This window comes from Engystomops pustulosus, chromosome 1, assembly GCF_040894005.1.
Source record: "Engystomops pustulosus chromosome 1, aEngPut4.maternal, whole genome shotgun sequence".
In the NCBI taxonomy this organism is placed as follows: domain Eukaryota; kingdom Metazoa; phylum Chordata; class Amphibia; order Anura; family Leptodactylidae; genus Engystomops; species Engystomops pustulosus.
Window position 1 is genome coordinate 120041817 of NC_092411.1, and position 19477 is coordinate 120061293.

The following is a 19477-nucleotide window of genomic DNA, read 5'->3' on the forward strand; positions in this document are numbered from 1 at the left end:
CAAAAGACGAATAAACATTTCTATGCTGACAACAACATTCAAATGCATAACAAGTGTGTATCTACATAATGCTCTTACAGATGTGTTCTGGCTGTTCTTTACAACTTGTAGATATCTGTGCTTGCTGTGCGCAATGAATGCAGTGTGTACATACAGATCTCTCTGTATAGAACTGTCTACATGTAGTGTTCACTTTTATGAGATGGCATGTGAACGTCTTCCAAAGTTAGGCATCAACAGTGGTTGTGAGCGTATTGTTGTTCTGCTGCGTAGGTTTCGTTTACTCTTGGCATTCTGTGTTGTTTCTCATGATCTTAATTGTTTCCTTATGTTAATTATGCTGTTTCAATAAATACAGAGAAAACTGGAACCATTAATAGGATTGGATTGAGCTAAATGGATTTAATTGACTTGTTTTTTATAGAGCTTCTTTAACCTTTCTGGACAGTTGCTTACCTGATGAATGCAGATGATTAAGAGTTCTATTTTCTTACAACTTTGTTGTAGTTCGTCCCTCTTGTCCCTCCTGAAAGTTGATTATATTCAACATTTTGGTGCTACCGTGTCAGAGGTTGTTGACCCTATACATTTGAATACTGTCAGCACTTTGAGGTTGTGTGGAGACAGGCCCTCAACTTATAACACCCCACACACCCACTGTTCTTACAAAAAGGTCTGAAATGGTTTGTATAATGGAGAATCAAATAAGGCCCAACATTTATTTAGTTCTTGTCCTCAAACCCCACTACAAAGAAGTTAAAATACCAATAAAATAATGGTTCCATAAATGTAGATTTTGCCAGGAATTAACTGAGACTCGGCTCTGGAAAATCTGTGACAAAATTCAAAACTATGAGAAATGTGCTATCTCTACTACAAAATCTTGAGAAGTTTGTTCACAATGTGGAAATAGCATTTGAGAACTTTTTTCACTGACAGAGCACTTTAGTTTTCAGTGTATTCTTCTCTGGGATGGTGTACAGAAAACCTGCACCTCCGTGACCACCATTTCCATTATGCTAATAAAGCAGTCTGTCAGGTGGCGAGTCCATGGCTGGAGCTGACAGAATGGTAATAAGGCAAACGCCAATGAATGTTGGGGAATGGTGAAGATCCAACGGAGCCAGATTCAGAGGGGGAGGATGGAGGTAGTGAAAGGTTCTCTTTCCTTAGAGAGGAGTTGCAGGCTCTTTTTACAGGCCTGGAAGTATCTTCCATGATAAACGCCTGTAATGCTCATGTGTCTTTTTTTTAGAACGTTAATCCACCTTGTAACATGTTGGAATAAATAAATAATTGGATGTTCATGTTGACCTTGTCAAAACAACTAAACTTTGGATAGCTCCTACAGGTTCCGAGTGTGGGAACACCTGCTACTTTGGAGGGGAAATGGTAACACCACTGTCTTTCAGTTTTAGTTGGGATAGGGTTTAAAAATATATATAATACGTATATTAAAGCATTAATACTCAAATAATTGTTATAATCATTGGGTACAATGTTAAAAATAAAATAATGTGGACTGAGCGATCTGAGCCCTATCCTCTCACCCCTAGTATATGTCTCTTAAAAACTATATACGACGTTGAATCTGGAAATAAAAATATTTTATTCTGTAGGTTCAGTTCTAATAACGTGTGTCTCTGTAACCAGGCTATCGAGGACGGAAATTTGGAGGAAATGGAAGAGGAAGTTCGACTGAAAAAGCGCAAACGGCGAAGAAATGTGGACAAAGATGTTCTAAAAGATGATGGGGAAAAACGAGAGAAAAAAAGAAGAGGAAGACCTCCAGCTGAAAAGTTGTCTCCAAATCCACCTCGGTTAACCAAACAGATGAATGTTATCGTTGACACGGTTATAAATTACAAGGACAGGTAAGCAAAATAACTTTACAGTTAATAGCCCTAGCATTGTGATGCTGTGAAGAGCATTTTATGTTTTTGAGTTATTATTATTGAATACCCTGTCAGGCTAAAACAATTTGTGTCCAATTTCTTGAATCTAGTGAAAAAAGTTTTAAGAGAAAAAAGTGTATATATGATTGTGATAGGACTGGCAGCAACATGTAGGGCACTAAAAATCCTAGTGCAATCTTCAACTATAAAGTGGCTTTTGGTGTGCTATATAGAACCACAGATGCATGCAGTGTAAAGGCATAGTTGAGAATGCAATTTGCGGATCCAATTTCCAAATATGGGGGTTATTTATCATTAGACATGCTCTTTTGGACAGTTCTATGTCTGTTTTTGGAGCTCTGCGGCCCTTTGATATTTATTAGATTGGCTTTGACATTTAATAAATGTTCCTATGGTTGACTTTCTGTCTGGGATTTTGTTTTTCAAAAAGTTCCAAAACAGGATTCAAAATGCATAAAAAGTCCCAGCACATAAACCAACAGGGAACTGGAGTGACTGAGACTTTGTGCGAAAGTCTCAAGTCATGGATATGGCTTTGCACTGTGTGGCACCAGCAGCAGTTCTATGTTTAAGGGTGCTGTGCGGGCGTATTTCCGTGTGCTGGAGAGGAGGAGGACGTGACCTCTCCATAAAAAACAGCGGCGCACGGCCGCACACTAGGGAAAACTTTTTTCCAGTATGCGGCATGGAATGGTGCCACACGTGTGGCACCATACCGCCACCATTGCCGTCTATTGTGAATGAGCCCTAAACCAGATTAATGAAGAGGCTAACTTTTTAGCAGTGAAAAATCTCAAAATACCTCAATGCAACTACTTTGAGCCTTTATTATGCCAAAAAAAGCCCAGCAAAACCAATGATGAATAGAGCAATTTTTGAATTTTCATCTACAGGCAATTACAAACGGGCCTCTGGATGTTGGTCATTTACTGTACTTAAGGCTGCATTCACACGACCGCAAGGGGGACGTATATACGGCCGACGTATATACGGCCGACACGTCCCCCATAAGACGGCAATGGGCGTGCGGCGCCCTACGGGAGTGGTACGGTGCGGCACCGTACTACTCCGTGCCCCGTGAAAAAATAAGATATGTCCTATTTTTTCAGGGCATACGGCGCCATGCGCCATATATCCCTATGGAGAGGGGCGGGGGTGAGCAGCGCCCCACCCCCCCCCCCCTCCTCCTCTCCCCACACGCTGCCGTGTGCCCGCCGTGCTACGGTACGGCGGGCACCAGTCGTGTGAATGCAGCCTAAGTCCTAGGCCAGTGATGGCGAACCTTTCAGCGGCCGAGTGCCCAAACTGCAACCCAAAACCCCCCTTATTTACTGCGAGGTGCCAACCAAAAATTAAAGCAGTAACTTATTGCTCCCTCTCCTTCAACAACGTTCGATCACATTGGCCTCCTGGGAATAAGATGGAAAATTTGCATCATTTTAGCTTCTTGTCAGTGTCCCTCTGTACACAGAATTTTGGGGCCAGCAGAAGGTCTTCCAAAGATAATTCGGCCTTGTCTACTCATTCTCACTCTTCCTACAGTCCCAAGTAGCGAAGTAAGTATCATTTAAATATATGACTGAAAGCCGCATCTTTTAAGTTGCTTGGAACTGCAGGGAGATTCTTTGAATCCTGTCTGGTGTGCTGGGGCGATGGCCCGGGTGCCCACAGAAAGGGCTCTGAGTGCCGTCTCTGGCACCCGTGCCAAAGGTTCGCCACCACTGTTCTAGGCTACAATAAACAGCTTTATCAGTTATCAAATGTGTCTGCAATTAAGCCCAGGGACTTCCTGTAATGTTTCTATTTTCTCAGTTTGTTGTAGTGTTGCATGAAGGTAGTTTTGTGTATCAATTATAAAATTATATACAGGCAGTTACGTAAAAGATAGGGTCTGTAGGTTTGTTCTTAAGTTGAATTTGTATGCAAGTCAGAACTGTATAGTTCACAATAGTAACCCCATCCAGAATTATTTTGGTCTCTGTGACAATTGGATTTTAAAAATGTAGGGTAGTCATGAGAACCAGGATTAACAATAAAGCTTAATTGCAGATTAATTACACCTTTGATAACTGTTATAGCTGTTTATTGTAGCCTAAGGCTAAAGTACAGTAAATTACCAACATCCAGATGTCTGTTTGTAACTAGGGTCATCTGTAAGTCGGGTGTTCTTAAGTAGAGGACCGCCTGTATTTTTACATGATAGGCCGTGCTTTATTATTTTTAAAAATATTTTTGACAGGACAGGAGCTTTTTACACATATACTGTAAATACCCGTGTATAAGCCGAGTTTTTCAGCACAAAAAATGTGCTGAAAAACGTCCCCTCGGCTTATACACGTCACTTAAAAAATAATAAACTTATATACTCACCCTCCGGTGGCCCCGATCTGCAGCGCTGCTCCCCTGATGTCAGCGCAGGTCCTCTTCTGGCTTCTGCGTCCGTCTTCCGTCTTTTGTACATTGCGCTGGGCGCCGCCATTGCTCTCTCCCGGGCGCCGCTGCTGACGTCATACTAGGCTCCGCCCGGGAGAGAGCAATGACAGCGTGATGTACAGAGGACAGGCACAGAAGCCAGAAGAGGACCTGCGCGGACATCTGGGGAGTAGCGCTACATATCGTGGCCACCGGAGGGTGAGTATATAAGTTTATTATTTTTTTTAATGCTATGCTGGGCTGTATACTACTGGGGGCAGGCTGGGCAGTGCTGTATACTAATGGGGGCAGGCTGGGCAGTGCTGTATACTACTGGGGGCAGGCTGGGCAGCGCTGTATACTACTGGGGGCAGGCTGGGCAGTGCTGTATACTACTGGGGGCAGGCTGGGCAGCGCTGTATACTACTGGGGGCAGGCTGGGCAGCGCTGTATACTACTGGGGGCAGGCTGGGCAGCGCTGTATACTACTGGGGGCAGGCTGGGCAGCGCTGTATACTACTGGGGGCAGGCTGGGCTGTGCTGTATACCACTGGGGGCAGGCTGGGCAGGGCTGTATACTACTGGGGGCAGGCTGGGCAGGGCTGTATACTACTGGGGGCAGGCTGGGCAGGGCTGTATACTACTGGGGGTAGGCTGGGCAAGGCTGTATACTACTGGGGGCAGGCTGGGCAGGGCTGTATACTACTGGGGGCAGGCTGGGCAGGGCTGTATACTACTGGGGGCAGGCTGGGCAGGGCTGTATACTACTGGGGGCAGGCTGGGCAGGGCTGTATAGCTGTGAAGCAAATTATTTTCAGTTTGGGGCACATTTTTTGCATCAGAGTCCATAGGCATTTTTTTATTTTTTAAATCTTATCACTTTGAATCAAAATTGCATGAAGGTGCATATGTCTATAAACTCCTTGGTGCATTGATGTAAATGGGGCAGGTTTTTGCTTTTAGAAAATATATGGTTTGTTGGGATTCTTTCTGCTGTAATTTTTGGTTTTATTTGTACACATCAAAATTGTGAAAATTGCTCTGGCCAATAATGTAGTAAAATTTCCAGAAACGCAGACAAGGGAAAGGGTTAAAACTACACGTACCAAAAACAATAATTCAAGACTTTTCCAACTGATCTTCTTTTTATGCCAATGTGCCCATTATGTTCAAAAGAAGTAGCAGCAGAGTTTACCAGCAGATGCTTCTCTACTTATCCCTGCTAAAATAACTTGGTGAACCCAAGCTGCATTTTGGTGGGAGCAGTGGAGGTGGTAGCTCCCACTTGGTGGCCAGCTTTAAACACAAAGTGCATGGGCTGGGCCCATGGGATGGGCCAAAACCTGCAAGTGCTATTGCTCTTCTGGATGGGTGACACTGATCAGCTCCTTTTGGGGCAAGAACAGGTTTATTCATGATCCTATAAAGATACCCTACATGGCACTGTGTTTGGTTTGGTAGGCATTTTGACCCTATCAGATGCCCTTTACTATGAATAATGATTGTAGCTTTCTGATTATTGTTAGCATTTCTGAATTTATGTTCTCATTTCCCATGGTTGCACATTATTTTGCAGAATTGTGGTCTTAAAGTGACCTTATTACCTTATTGGTCAAGCCTAATGGCCATTGTAGTCGGGTTTCTGTACATCTCACTATATCTGCTGTTCCCTATAATTTTTCATAAAATGTGCCAGTGCAAGCTCATAAGATTAAGGCACGTTTGTCAACAAATATGAAGCGCGTGCCCAACACAAAGCTTTTTCAGCTCCGTCATCTACTGTGTATTCATTGTGTAGGCACGCGCAGCCATTGTTGCAGTCTCCCCTCTCTGCGGCAGGCATCTCTTGTTGCCTGGAAACCGTAGTGCATGAATAACGCGTGCGCTGTCACCACATCAAGCATTTTATTAATTGCTTACAAAGTGGACAATATTGTGCAGATATTGAATACTTTACTAGCCAGGGCATATTTTCTGTATCTTTTAATCATTCCTGGGGAAAACAATGAATAGTCATACACACAGTTACTTTTATACGTAGATACAGACGGGGGAAGCATTATATTAATCAGATATGTCGATTTGTGCGTGAGAATTTATATGTGTGCTTTATTGTGTATAATATGCTGCTGGTTTATGAAGCCAAATAAATGTCCATTCCATTTATGCCAGTTATTGTTCTATATCAAACAATAAAGGATTATGTAGTGTGACTTCATCTCCCTGGCCACTAGGTGGCACCCTGTGCAAATAACATTTCCTTTTCAGGATCTATGTGTTGAGATTGTCACTTGGTAAAACAAGAATTCATACTAATAAAAGTAGCATTAAATATGGTATTTTACAAAGTTGGCTAGTTTTTGTTTTATGGTGTTTGCACTGCACATTGGATATATGTGGTTCATTTTAATGGATACTATTACATTTAAATGTTTTGTTTTGTTTTTTTTCGTGCAGCAATGGCCGGCAGCTAAGTGAAGTCTTCATACAACTCCCTTCTAGAAAAGAGTTACCAGAATATTATGAACTAATCCGCAAACCAGTTGACTTTAAAAAGATAAAGGTATATCAATGTGTTTGTCTCTACTTTTTACACATATGATTATGACCATTGACATATATATCCAAACAAATAACACTCATATAACTTCTAAGCTTCGCATTATGGTAATAAAGACTGCTCCATCAACCTGTTAAGTGATGGAAATAATTGCTAGCCAATTGTGGAGGTGGGATCAGGACATTGCTTTCCAGCTGGGGACAGGGCTTACCGTAAGGTTACCAGTTGATTGGTAGACATTATGTCATACATGTGAAAGTATATATAAGGAACTATAAGTATGTGAAAGTATGTATAAGTAATCATACCTCTGGAAACCTTAGGCCTCATGAATGTGTTCACGGCCAGGTGTAGAATGGAGAGGGAAGTGCTCCTCACCCCTATCCATAGAAAGCCGAGAGGCCGTCCAGCTAGTTCACAGTGCGGTGAGATGCTGTGTGCTCATCCCATATACCTCTATGGGGACTGTGATCTGGCCACAAATTGTGCAGTCGGATCACAGGCCCCCCCCATACGGTAGTATGCATGAGGCCTAACAATTACTTTTTGGCGAGTACGCAACCCCAAGCAGCATGACTGACATTTTAAAGACTTAATCCAATTCTTTTACATTGATTATCCATTGGGTAGTCGTAAATATGAGATTATTGGGGATGTGACTGTTTAATTCTACCTTTTGTGTAGGTTGTAGCAGCAGGACTGTTCAGTGTGCCTCCAAAGCAGGTCTGCCGTTTCTGCAAGTGCTCTGGTCCTTGGCAGTTCTTTCATCCTGAAGAGCTTTCAGCTCTGTGCATTGAACTGATCCACATCTCCTCCCCTCTGGTTGAATACTACTGTATTTGCACTGGCACTTATGATGGGATACTGTAATAAAATTTTATAAATGCACACACAATAATATACCGTGATTAATGCTATATATTCATTGACCCATTCCATGCTTACTGTGTTCACTGCATGCAGCATTTTAATTACTTATATATTCTCAGTGCCACACCTCCTTAACAGTCCTGGGCTGATCCAGAAAGTCCAATATGCAAAAAATAATAAAATAATTTGACTGGAGCTCTTTTGTTCTTCACACCACCTCTGTAATGACCCCTTAATTCTTCATATGTTGTAGCATTCACCAAATACGGATAAGAAGTCTTTTCCGCAAACAAGCCACCATTCAGACCAAAACAGCTGTCCATTTTCCCCTCTTGAAACCTTTGTTCTATTTCCTCCTTGTTTTACTATCTAGAGAAAATTCACACAGACATTGTTATTACAGTAACTATGGCTTTGTTGTAGTGTACTCACATTTAAAAAGTGCATATATAAAACACCACGAGGACGCCAATCATCAATGCCTGACCCTGTGTTTTGCTAAAACAGCTTCTTCAGGGCTTACGGAGAATTGTGGAGTCATTACAGAGGTGGTGTGTAGAACGAAGAAGCTTTGATCAGATTATTTTAGTTTAGCATTTTCGTTACATATATATTAAACAATTGGGTGACTTCCTATTCTTTACATAGTTATATAAACTAAGTTAGCATATAAAGTGGACGGCCCCATTGAAAGGTTCTGTAAGCTACACTCGGGTTCTGCCTTAAAACATGTTGGCCTAAGCCCCTTGAGCCTATGGGATAACTTGTGACCATTTACCTATCCCTTTCATGCACAGAAAAAGGGCTCTCTAATGACGCACTTTTACTTAAATTCATTAAGCTTGTTCATCTGAATATTATAGGAAAGGATTCGGAACCATAAATACAGAAGTATAAGTGACCTAGAAAAGGATGTTATGTTGCTGTGCCACAATGCACAAACGTTTAATCTAGAAGGATCCCAGGTTAGTAGCTTTTATTTCTCGTCTTTTTATTAGTAATACAATGTATTACTGTAATTCTTGCCTTATGAACTGTTCTGCGAGGATAATGACTAGTAGCAGAGGTATTGTTTTTTAATTAATGGTTGTTCAGGTAATATCTTCTTGTTTTAAGCCTTTATGACATGATTTTTCAGCTCGTACTGTATGTCAAATTGCATGTACAGTGTGTAATTGGTAGGACCAAAAAAGTAAAAAAAATTTTTTTTTTTTTTGCCCATTAACTGGTTCACGACCACCCACCGTGTATTCACGGCGATGGTCGGGTCCCGCTGCATGGAGAGGGCTATGATGGGATCGATCAGACAACCTAGGGTTAAAGTACCCTAGGGAGTCTGAAAAATAGTATAAAGAAAAATTTAAAAAAGTTTAAAAGAAATTATTATAAAAAAAACCTAAAAATTCAAATCGCCCCCCTTTCCCTAGAACTGACATAAATATAAATAAACAGTAAAAATCATAAACCCATTAGGTATCGCCAAGTTGAAAATGCCCGATCTATCAAAATATATTAACGGTTTTTCAATGCATTTAACCCCGTAACAGAAAAAAACGCCCAAAGTCAAAAATGGCACTTTTCTGGCATTTTGAAAAATATAAAAAAAATCTACAAAAAGTGATCAAAAGGTCGTACAGTCCTAAAAATGATATCATTGAAAATATTATCAAATGTCGCAAAAAATTACACCACCCACAGCTCCGTACTACAAAGTATAAAAAAGTTATTAGCGCCAGAAAATGGCAAAATCAAAAAAAATTTGTACCGGAGGTTTTAATTTTTGTAAATTGTATGAAAACATTATAAAACCTATACAAATTTGGTATCCCCGTAATCGTACCAACCCAAAGAATAAAGTAGACATGTCATTTGGGGCGCTCAGTGAAAGCCCTAATATCCAAGCCCACAAGAAAATGGCGCAAATGCGTTTTTTCACCATTTTCCCTGCACTTGGAATTTTTTTTTCCTGCTTTCCAGTAAATGGCATTCAATACCATCAATATGAAGTGCAATTAGTTACACAGAAAACAAGCCGTCACACAGCTCTTTACATGTAAAAATAAAAAAGTTATAGATTTTTGAAGGTGGAGAGTGAAAAATGGAAATGGAAATGAGAAAACAGGAAAGGGCCCGGTCCTTAACCAGTTAATGTACATTTTGCACCCCATCTTGACAGAAAAAAATGTTGATATTTTTGACGTCCATTAAATAGAAGACGTTTGGGACGACCACAACTCCTTGACCTGGACGTTCAGCCAAACAAAGCAATTGTGGGAGAAGAACCTTGGCAAGAGAGGTGAAGAACCCCCAAATCACTGATTGAGCTCCAGAAATGCAGTACGGAGATGGGAGAAAGTCAACTATCACTGCAGCTCTCCACCAGTTAGGGATTTATAGCAGAGTGTGCTGATAGAAGCCTCTTCTCAGTGCAAGTCATATGAAAGCTGCAAAAAAAAAAAAAAACACATGAAGAACTCCCAGACTATGAGAAATAAGATTCTCTGGTCTGATGAGAGTAAGATTGAACTTTTTGTTGTTAATTCTAAGCGATATGTGTAGAGAAAACCAGGCACTGCTCATCACCTGCCAAATACAACCCCAACAGGGAAACATGGTGGTGACAGCATCATGCTAAGGGGGTTCCTATTTAGCTGCAGAGATCAGGCGACTGGTTGTAATTGAAGGAAAGATGAATGCGGCCTAGTACAAAGTTATTGTACTCTTCTATTGTACTCTTCTTCTATATTTGCTTCAAATAGATTAAATAGGAACACTTACCCATAGATCCAGGCACCGTGACTGGTAATATTCTCATATTTGTTATCCATGGCCTCCTTCCTTCTATAATCAACGTTTAAAATTATGCTAATGACTCAGAAGGACCCTGGGGACATTACCATAGCCTCGCTGTGCTATTACTTCACAGTCTAACAAATAACAGATAACAAATATAGAAAGATTACCACTATCGTGGTACCTGGGTCTATGTGTAAGTGTCCCTGGTTTATTTTGCTTCATTTTGATGGTAGATTTCCTTTGAGTGTACTGTATTTGAGATTATTACTTAAAAAGGAGTCTTGCGTCTACACCAAGCTGGCGGCATGTTGTAGAGAAATTAACTTTGATTTTATTTTTTTTCTGTCTATTATCCTGTTTCTGGTAAATTTCCTGTGTCAACCTGATGCTAGTGGGGAAGCTTGTACACTCAGGTCATGTCCTCCGAACCCAGAGAACTGCTGTTCCTTTCTAAATCACTTACCTTTCCCAGTGTTACTCCATGCTTCTCACAGGACACTTATCTAATGGAGAGAGAAAGGGCCGAGCAGGCATAGCAGCGCTCATGGTGCTGGGGACATGACCCTGCTGCACTAACTGCCTCATTAGCATAAGGATAAACATTTCTCTGAAATGGCATAGTGGATAGAAATAATAAAGATAAGTTGGGGGGTTCCAGTGCATTACTCTATAACAGTGGTGGCTAACCTATGGCACGGGTGCCAGAGGTGGCACTCAGAGCCCTTTCTGTGGGCACTCAGGCCATCACCAGAGATGACTCCAGGTATCTTCCTGCAGTCCCAGACAGCCCAGGACTTGCTGTGCACAGAGCTATTTTAAAGTGACAGTGCTACCTGGCACTACAGGAGGGTTGGGAAGGTGTGGACAGATCTAGATGATCATTGTAACTTCTGCTCCGGCCCTGACAATTCTTCCTGTTTATGGGACATTGGTGGGAAACTACAATGATCATCCAGATTTCTTCTATTTTCTGCTTTATTGTTGTCCTCAGGGGGCTGGTATCAATGAAAGCTGTGACAGAGAAGGGAATATAAATCAGGGAGAATTAAATTTCTATGTTGGCACTTTGCAATAAATAAGTGGGTCTTGGTTGTAGTTTGGGCACTCGGTCTCTAAAAGGTTTGCCATCACTGCTCTATAACATTCTGCTGGAGATTGTTATGATTGGGGAGGTAGTAGGCTCCCTTTAACTTTTCTCAAGGACTGAAGCTGGGGCTGTCTACATTAAAGGGAACCTGTCACCAGGGACCTCATTTTTCACTAAAGACAGGTTACAGAAGCTTATTACACATGCAGTGCAAATCTGCCTAATGCATTTGCATTACAATATAATTGTGAGTTATAACTTACTCTTGCTCCATGACAAAATCCTAGGGTAGTCACAGGGGCTGGACTTTGGTATGGATGCATTTCAAAAACCAACATGTGACTTGTCTGTGTTACTCCTCAGAGCTTGGCCCCCACCTTTGTGCTCATGTCTAGTTCCTCCTCCTCCTGCTTCTTCTCAGAGGTCACAGCCTGGTGAGCCTGACATCAGTGGGGGAGGGACAAGCTGTACAGGAGCACAAACATGGAGACAGCCTGCAGCTCAGACAAGTCACATGTTGTTTTTTTTTAAATGCATCCAAACCAATGTCCAGCCCCTGTGACTACCCCAGGATTTTGTCAGCATGCAAGGTAACTTATGCCTAAGTAACTTATGCTAAGAAAAGGCAGAGGCAGATGTGCACTGCAGTTGTCATGGGCTTTTAGAATCTATGTTAAGTGAAAAATGAGGTCCCTGGTGACAGGTTCCCTTTAAGCTAGTCTACTTGTTCTATTTGCATTGCTTTAAAAGATTTTTTTGTTTGTAATATTAGATATATGAGGATTCTATTGTTCTACAATCCGTCTTTAAAAGTGCGAGACAAAAAATTGCAAAAGAAGATGAGAGTGAAGAAGACAGCAATGAAGAGGAAGATGAGGAGGACGAAGATGAATCCGAATCTGAGTGTAAGCCTTTAATTTATTTAGTAAAATCTACTGTATATCAATGCCTGGCTGTAACTGAACTTGTTGTGGCTATCCAATCCACTATGCAGTGTACAGAGCTTTAATTGTTCTAGTACACTGTGGTTCAGTGAACTTGGACCCCATTGGTGACTTATTCCAAGGATCGTCCATGAGCAGTAGATTCCCGGACAACCTTAACCGACTGACTTGTTGAAGCAGCATTTCACACCTTCAACCCTGCTCTTTGCTAAATCATAAGTGCGGCAAATGCTTTTCCATATTGAGAACACATACATGCCTGGCCAAGAAAATGTTTGGTTTTTTCATTGGGAAGCATAGCTGTACAAGTGTTAAGCTCATGGCTATCTAAGCCTTATGGCCAGCCAGCTACTTGTGCATCTATTGACACGGAAGGTACATGCTGGTAAATTGAGAACATTTCCTTCTTTTTCCCACATCACAGCATTGTCTTTATGGGTTAATTTTTCTTTTTAATAGAGCAGCATTTTTTGATGCTCCACGCATGGGCAGAGTGCAAATACACATTTCTGCCCACTCTGTTTTGTTGTCATTTGGGGGGTCCGGTGTAAATGTAAATGTGTCCATATGATGGATACCAGAGTGCTTTGCTGTGCCATTCTACAGAGAAATGTTAACACAGTCCTGGTCCAATTGACTTTATTTGGTACAGGTGAGACTGTCATTAGCCAAAAAACATGCAAAAAGAAAGAAGAATAACACATATGTAAGAATAAAGTCTGTAACTAGTAGTCATCTGTACTTGAGGACTACCTGTACTCCTCTCACTTTGGTCATGTATGCTTTGCTTTCAATCTTTTTCTATTTCTTTGTAAACTAATGTGTTAATGCTTGTATTCTTAGCAAAAGCTGTGAAGGTAAAAATCAAGCTGAATAAGAAGGATGAAAAGAACCGAGAAAAGGGAAAAGGAAAGAAGCGGCAAGGTCGTGGTAAAGCCAAACCAGTTGTCAGTGATTATGACAGTGATGAAGATCTAGATGAAAATGTAAGGGGAGACAATGACCTTAAATTTAGATTCAATATAGGTTTTATGATATGTAATACTTTTATTAGCAGGAATGTATGTATGTCATTCACTTCTATAAGGCTGTATCTGGTTAGAAAGCGGTAGGGTGTTGAGTGGTAGACTCCTTTATAAGGTGACAGAACTGACTCCAATGATGACACCTTAGCGTTTAGCATCCAATATATATAGCCACAACTAACAGCTGACACCCGAGTGTAACGGCCGCAGTTTGTATGAGCTTCGATCATGGGTGTTTAAATGCAGCAGTCAGCCCACCCTTCCCGCTACGTCTTGGGGGTGCCGATTTGTTTCTCTGGTAGTTCTGAGGTCCAATCCGGGCCCGTCCGCAGGCAATGCTTGTAAGATCCTGTCTGTGCTTTTCTACTCCTCCACTGCCCAAAAAAGTTAATATGTTTTAAAAAAAAAATTGGGGACACCGCCCCAAAAATGGTATTACTGGAAAAAGCTTCTTATTCCTCACTTGGCCCCACTAACGGTAAAACTGAAATTTTATTGCCTACAAAAGGGCGCTAATGAGGAAACTAAGATCCACTAAGCTGCGGGGCGCTCCTTCCCTTCTGCGGCCCACTGTACGCCAAGCAATCCAGCCTGCACGCTAATGCAGCTGGGCTCTTTATGAGTGTTTGGCCACTACCACGCTACCCCCAAAAAACTTTGGAATGCTATGCCAACACAAAATACTTGTGTACAACACAAAATACTACTAAATCCGTTTTTAATAGGTTAAGGGTGTACTTTTGAAAATGGGAGGAATTCATAGGGGGATTCTAATAATGTTTTATTTCAAATTCATTTAAAACAAAAATGATCCTAAAAATGTCAATGTAGAAATTTGGTAAAAACGTGTTACATTGGGGCATATTTACTGAGGGTCCCACGGCCACATTTCCGTCGGCTTTTCCGACTTTTCGGTGATTGCGCTCCTGGGACAGGGATTTAAAAGGGCATTGTGTCGCACACGATTGGATTTTGGTACAGTCGCGCCGGCTTTCATACGGCACAAATCGGGGGACGGGCTGTCCGACAATCGGATTAGGACAAACCGCGGGATTGGACTTTAAAATTGTGTCGCAAGCCAAGCGCTTACATGCAGCGGGGAGAAGAAGGTGAACTCCAGCGGATCCGAGTGGGGAAGCAACACATGCAGTATATTGGGCGCATGATCTTTGTGAATCGAGTTCATCCTTGTCGGACATTCTGGATCGGGGATTGCGCAGGAGCCGGGTAAATAAATGTGCCCCAATGTGTTCATGTAAGAATAACAGGACTTTTAAAGGAAATCTACCACCAGGATGGAGGATTGTAAAACAAGCACACTGACATACTGATTTGTGCCCCCTCTGGCAGGATCAGCTCTTCTTTTAGCTTTTACTGTACTGGTTTTTACATCAAAAGGCTTTAAAATTCTGTAAATGAGCCTGAGGGGCTCAAGGCTCCATTGACACCTATGGTAATTTGCATAATTTTAAAGCCTTTTTTTCTTAAAATCCAAGGCATAGGGAGCTTAAAGGGAGCCTTTTTTTCTTAAAATCCAAGGCATAGGGAGCTTAAAGAAGAACAGATCGTGCCAGCGGGGGCGCAAACAAATATGTCAATGTGCTTGGTTTACAACCTTTATCTTGGTGGTAGATGTCGTTTAAAAGTGATTAAAACCTTGAGATATGGGAAATGTTAGTAAGTAACTAATTTGGGTGATAAAACTATCTGTCTCAAAAGCAGATAATTTCAAATCTAGAAAATTACAAATTTCTCAAAAAATTTTGCAAATTTTAGTTTTTTCATAAATTAACGCAAAACACATTAACCAAAATTTAGCACTAACAAGAAGTATAATGTGTCACAAAAACGATCTCAAAATCATTGGTAAGTTATAGTGTTCAAAAGTTATAACCATATAAAGCGACACATGCCAGATTACCATAAAAGAGGCGGAGCCTTAACGTACAAACTGGCGGCATCTTGAAGGGGGTAATGTCTTTGGCTTTTGAATGTCTTATTAAATAGACAAACACCAAGCTGCTCCAGCCATGATGACGCTGCTATTTTGGTAGCAGCATTTCCTTCCTTGTCTTTGCTGGTGACTGCTGCAGCCAGTTATGTTTTCAGTTCTCATTTTATTGGTTAAGAATTTCTTTCTTTTCTTTTCCTAGGACCAGTCAGAAGGAAGTGGAAGTGATGACGAGTGACTTACATGAAATTGTTTTATGGACAGAATTCTTCATTTTCTAATTTCCACTCGTCCAGTTCATGTTTTTTCTAAAAAAGGAAAAATACACAATGGGAATGTTTCTGTATTTCATCGTCTAGAGGTGACATTAGACTAGTGCCAGGCTTACATTATCTCATCGTGTAAACAAAAAAAATTAATATAAAAAACATGCACACACATAGACACAGATTTTGTAACATATTGTGACCGATTGGCCTCCAATATGAAGCAAGTTACACATTTTTGATGGAAAACTGTGGATCAGTAGTTATTGTTTCTGTGGGTCTACTTTCATGTGGAAATGATTCCATTAATCCGGTTTGCTATATTTTGGGGCAACTCATAGCAGTGCAAAGCTGAAAACAATATTTTGTAGCGACGCGAACTGGGACGAATTAACAGAACTGGTTATTTTATTTTTCGTCAGGCAATTTTATTTTAGTGGTTTTTATTTTGCTGTGGTTCAGTATTTGTTTTTTATTTAATTTTTTTCCCAATAATTGTGGTACATATATGCAACTCTCACATACTGTTTAACCCTTTTGGCACTGGAGGGGCCTGCAATTAATTGTTTTGCATGCCGTTACTCATCTGGCTCTTAAGGTGTTAATATACAGTAGTTAATTTCCCTTTCTTTCTCCCCTGTTGTTCCCCTCACATTAGAACAGTTTAAACACAAAGTTGTTGGAAACCTTATAGTATGGCTAATGTAATTCATTTTTTTTATTACAATTTCATTTGTTATTAAGAAGTTTGGTTTAACTTGTTAATCGTTGCAAACTATATTTAGTCTAATTGAACGCTTTATTTCCTTACACATTTTTTTTCTTTAAAATTCACCTTTGTTATCAGTGTGGATAATCAGCTTTTTTTTCCTTAAAGTGTACTTAATCTTTGCTTTCTTTGCACAATGTCTTTGGTTGCAATTCATAAGCCTGAGGCGAATAAAATCCCAGCAATTTTGAGAAAACTGTGTTGTTGTAATTTTTATTGAGGTGTTGTTGTAATTTTTATTGAGGAGAAAATGGCTTCAAGTTCAATGTAAGTCCAGAGTAAGAATCATACATGGGTTAATGATATCCAAAATTATGGAGCACACAATTTACTAAACGTCAAGGTCATTGTTAAATATTACAGAATTACAATATTCTAAGTTGGGTGTGAAAATGTACTCAAGAGTTGATCAAACACAATATGGTCAATGAGATACAAATGTGAGGATTAAAATACAAATGGAGAGTAAGTGTGTAATAATCATGAGTGAAAGATCAGGACCATACATGGGCAGCATTGGAGTTGTATGTACATTCTTGACATATATCTAAAAACCTATGGAAGGAAGGAAGCAACCTTCCCCCAACCACATGCTATCACATGGCATTAGTTATCCTTTACCATATAATGGTCTCTGTGTGAGCTGGTCATAAAGGAATTCCTATGGATGTTACCATATATGGTTATTAACAAGGCCAATGGATGAGTTTGGCTCATAATGTAACTCTATAGGACTGTAGTCTTTAAAAGTGACTCTGTCCAAGGGGGATGGTACATTTAGCATTTCACCACACACACACACCAAGCTCGCTGACACACATGCCAACATATGGAGGAGATTTAAGGACACAAGATGGAGATGAAGAATGGAGGAAGAAAGACCAACACAAGATGAGGTAACCTTCATCAGAACATAATTTCATGGACTGACTGACTTTACCACATGACTAATAATCTGCATAAGTTTTCTGTATTCTGCAACCTGGACGACGACAATAAACTTAACTTTTTATAATAATTATCCTGAGTCCTTCTATTTTTGGAAGAACATATTAAAGGACACGGGAAAGATTTAATATTTAATACGAGATTTCTAACAGTCATTGTGTAGTCCTATGTGAATATATCATAACATGAGTAAAATTGCAGTGTTTTAAATGAAATTTAACACTAGCTGGTAGACCTATTAAACTACAAATACTTGCACTTCTCTTGATGTTGATTCCGGCTGTGTCCTTCTCTAAGCTCTAAGCTAATTAGCGACCCTCAGCACTGGGGAGAGACGTCCTGCGCTCTGGGCTGCTCATTATGCTAATACAGGTGGTCCCCTACTTGAGGACACCCGACTTGCAGACAACCCATAGTATTTGGAGTTTACTATGTCTACCAGCTGGTGGTAGATTTCCTTTAAGCTTATTTTATAAATTGTATACTGTATATGCTCAAGTATAAGCTGACTGAATATTAACACAAAAATTGGGAAAACTTATTGTCTTGAGTAAAAGACTAGGGTGAGAAATACATTGGTCACAACCTCCCTGAGTAATGAATAGCCCAACAACTGTGATGGCCAGCATACTCCCACTTAGCGCCCCTCTTTATATAAACAATATATATATAAATCTGTTTATACCAAATATATTAAATAAATAAATCTGTTGCTCACACAGTTGAATACTGTAGTGTTGACTTATTTTAAGAAATAACCGTTCTGGCACAATTACTGTGGCCTGGTAGTTAATGCAGGATTGCTGGTCATGACATTCATCTCCTCATAACACATAAGAAGCAGACCATCATATTAACAGCTACATCACTTTAAGTTTAGTTTGTTTAGAAGTTATTGTGCAAATGTAACAGTACTTGTATGCACATATGTTAGGAGCACAGATAGGGTTAAACCCCTGGCAGGGGGCACCTGCAGATCACATGAATCTTTCCCTCCTGCCAGTTTTCTGGCATCTCCGACCCACACACCACTATGGACGTGGTGGGGAATGGGTGGAGGGCGGACTGGAGAGTATAGTACAGCCGGGTGGAGTTTGCACTGGAGCCTCTGAGTACATACAGGCTTGCGGACCATCACTGGGGGGGGAAACATAACTGTGGAAGAGACTGGAAGAAGAGTGCACCAAAATCACACCAGAGCGGAGTGCAAGACTAGTGATGTCCTGTGGCTGTAGATGTGCTGATGTCATACAAAGCAAAGGCCATTGCACTTTCTATTGGTGACTGTTGTACGCTTTAGAAAATTTATATATAACCATTGTTTGTGCTTCAGTCATTGTTGTTCTCGAATTATGATCATTGCGCTTTCTGCAAAATAAAGGTTTTATGTCGATATACTTTGGTAATTTTGTAAAGCACTGTTCTTGTGGCAGGGTGTACCCCTTACAAAAAAAACCTTCAAATGTTGATCAATGGAGATTACATTGATCAAGTGATCATACATTATTCTTGACTATTAATCTCAAGTGAATATTAATGAGGATCTTGTTCATTACCTTGAATTTCTCCCTGGGCATTTAGTCAGTATGTCACTTTCCCTTCTGCTGAACATCATCTGGCTACATTTGATCTTACAGAGAATAGAAAGATTTCCTAGTATTAAATGTTTGTTCCATTAAGCATATACCCTCTACCTATGTGGAAGAGATACTACAAAGGGATATTGACCATCCTTACCAACGTTGATCTATAGAGAATTCTCTACCCTGTATGTAATGAAGCTCACGATAACTGATGCAAATAACTGAGATGTGATCTGAACCTTACCTGGTTTGTGCCCGTAAAAATATTAATACATACAACAAAATGTAAGAAATTGGGGAAAAAAAATACCTTTCACCAAAAAGTTACCAGCTCTGCAAACATATATGCA

The 19477-nt window shown here is 40.4% G+C and overlaps 1 protein-coding gene across 1 annotated transcript in view; it reads left to right on the forward strand.

Moving 5' to 3' along the window:
* Window positions 1-16792, forward strand: part of SMARCA2 (SWI/SNF related BAF chromatin remodeling complex subunit ATPase 2) — a 123995-nt gene extending 107203 nt beyond the window's left edge. Inside the window, 6 exon segments of the mRNA XM_072151623.1 lie at window positions 1654-1874; window positions 6786-6891; window positions 8622-8723; window positions 12414-12546; window positions 13429-13571; window positions 15764-16792. Of these exon segments, the coding sequence (XP_072007724.1) occupies window positions 1654-1874; window positions 6786-6891; window positions 8622-8723; window positions 12414-12546; window positions 13429-13571; window positions 15764-15799 (741 nt within the window). The 3' untranslated portion in view covers window positions 15800-16792.
* The last annotated feature ends 2685 nt before the right edge of the window (window positions 16793-19477 follow it).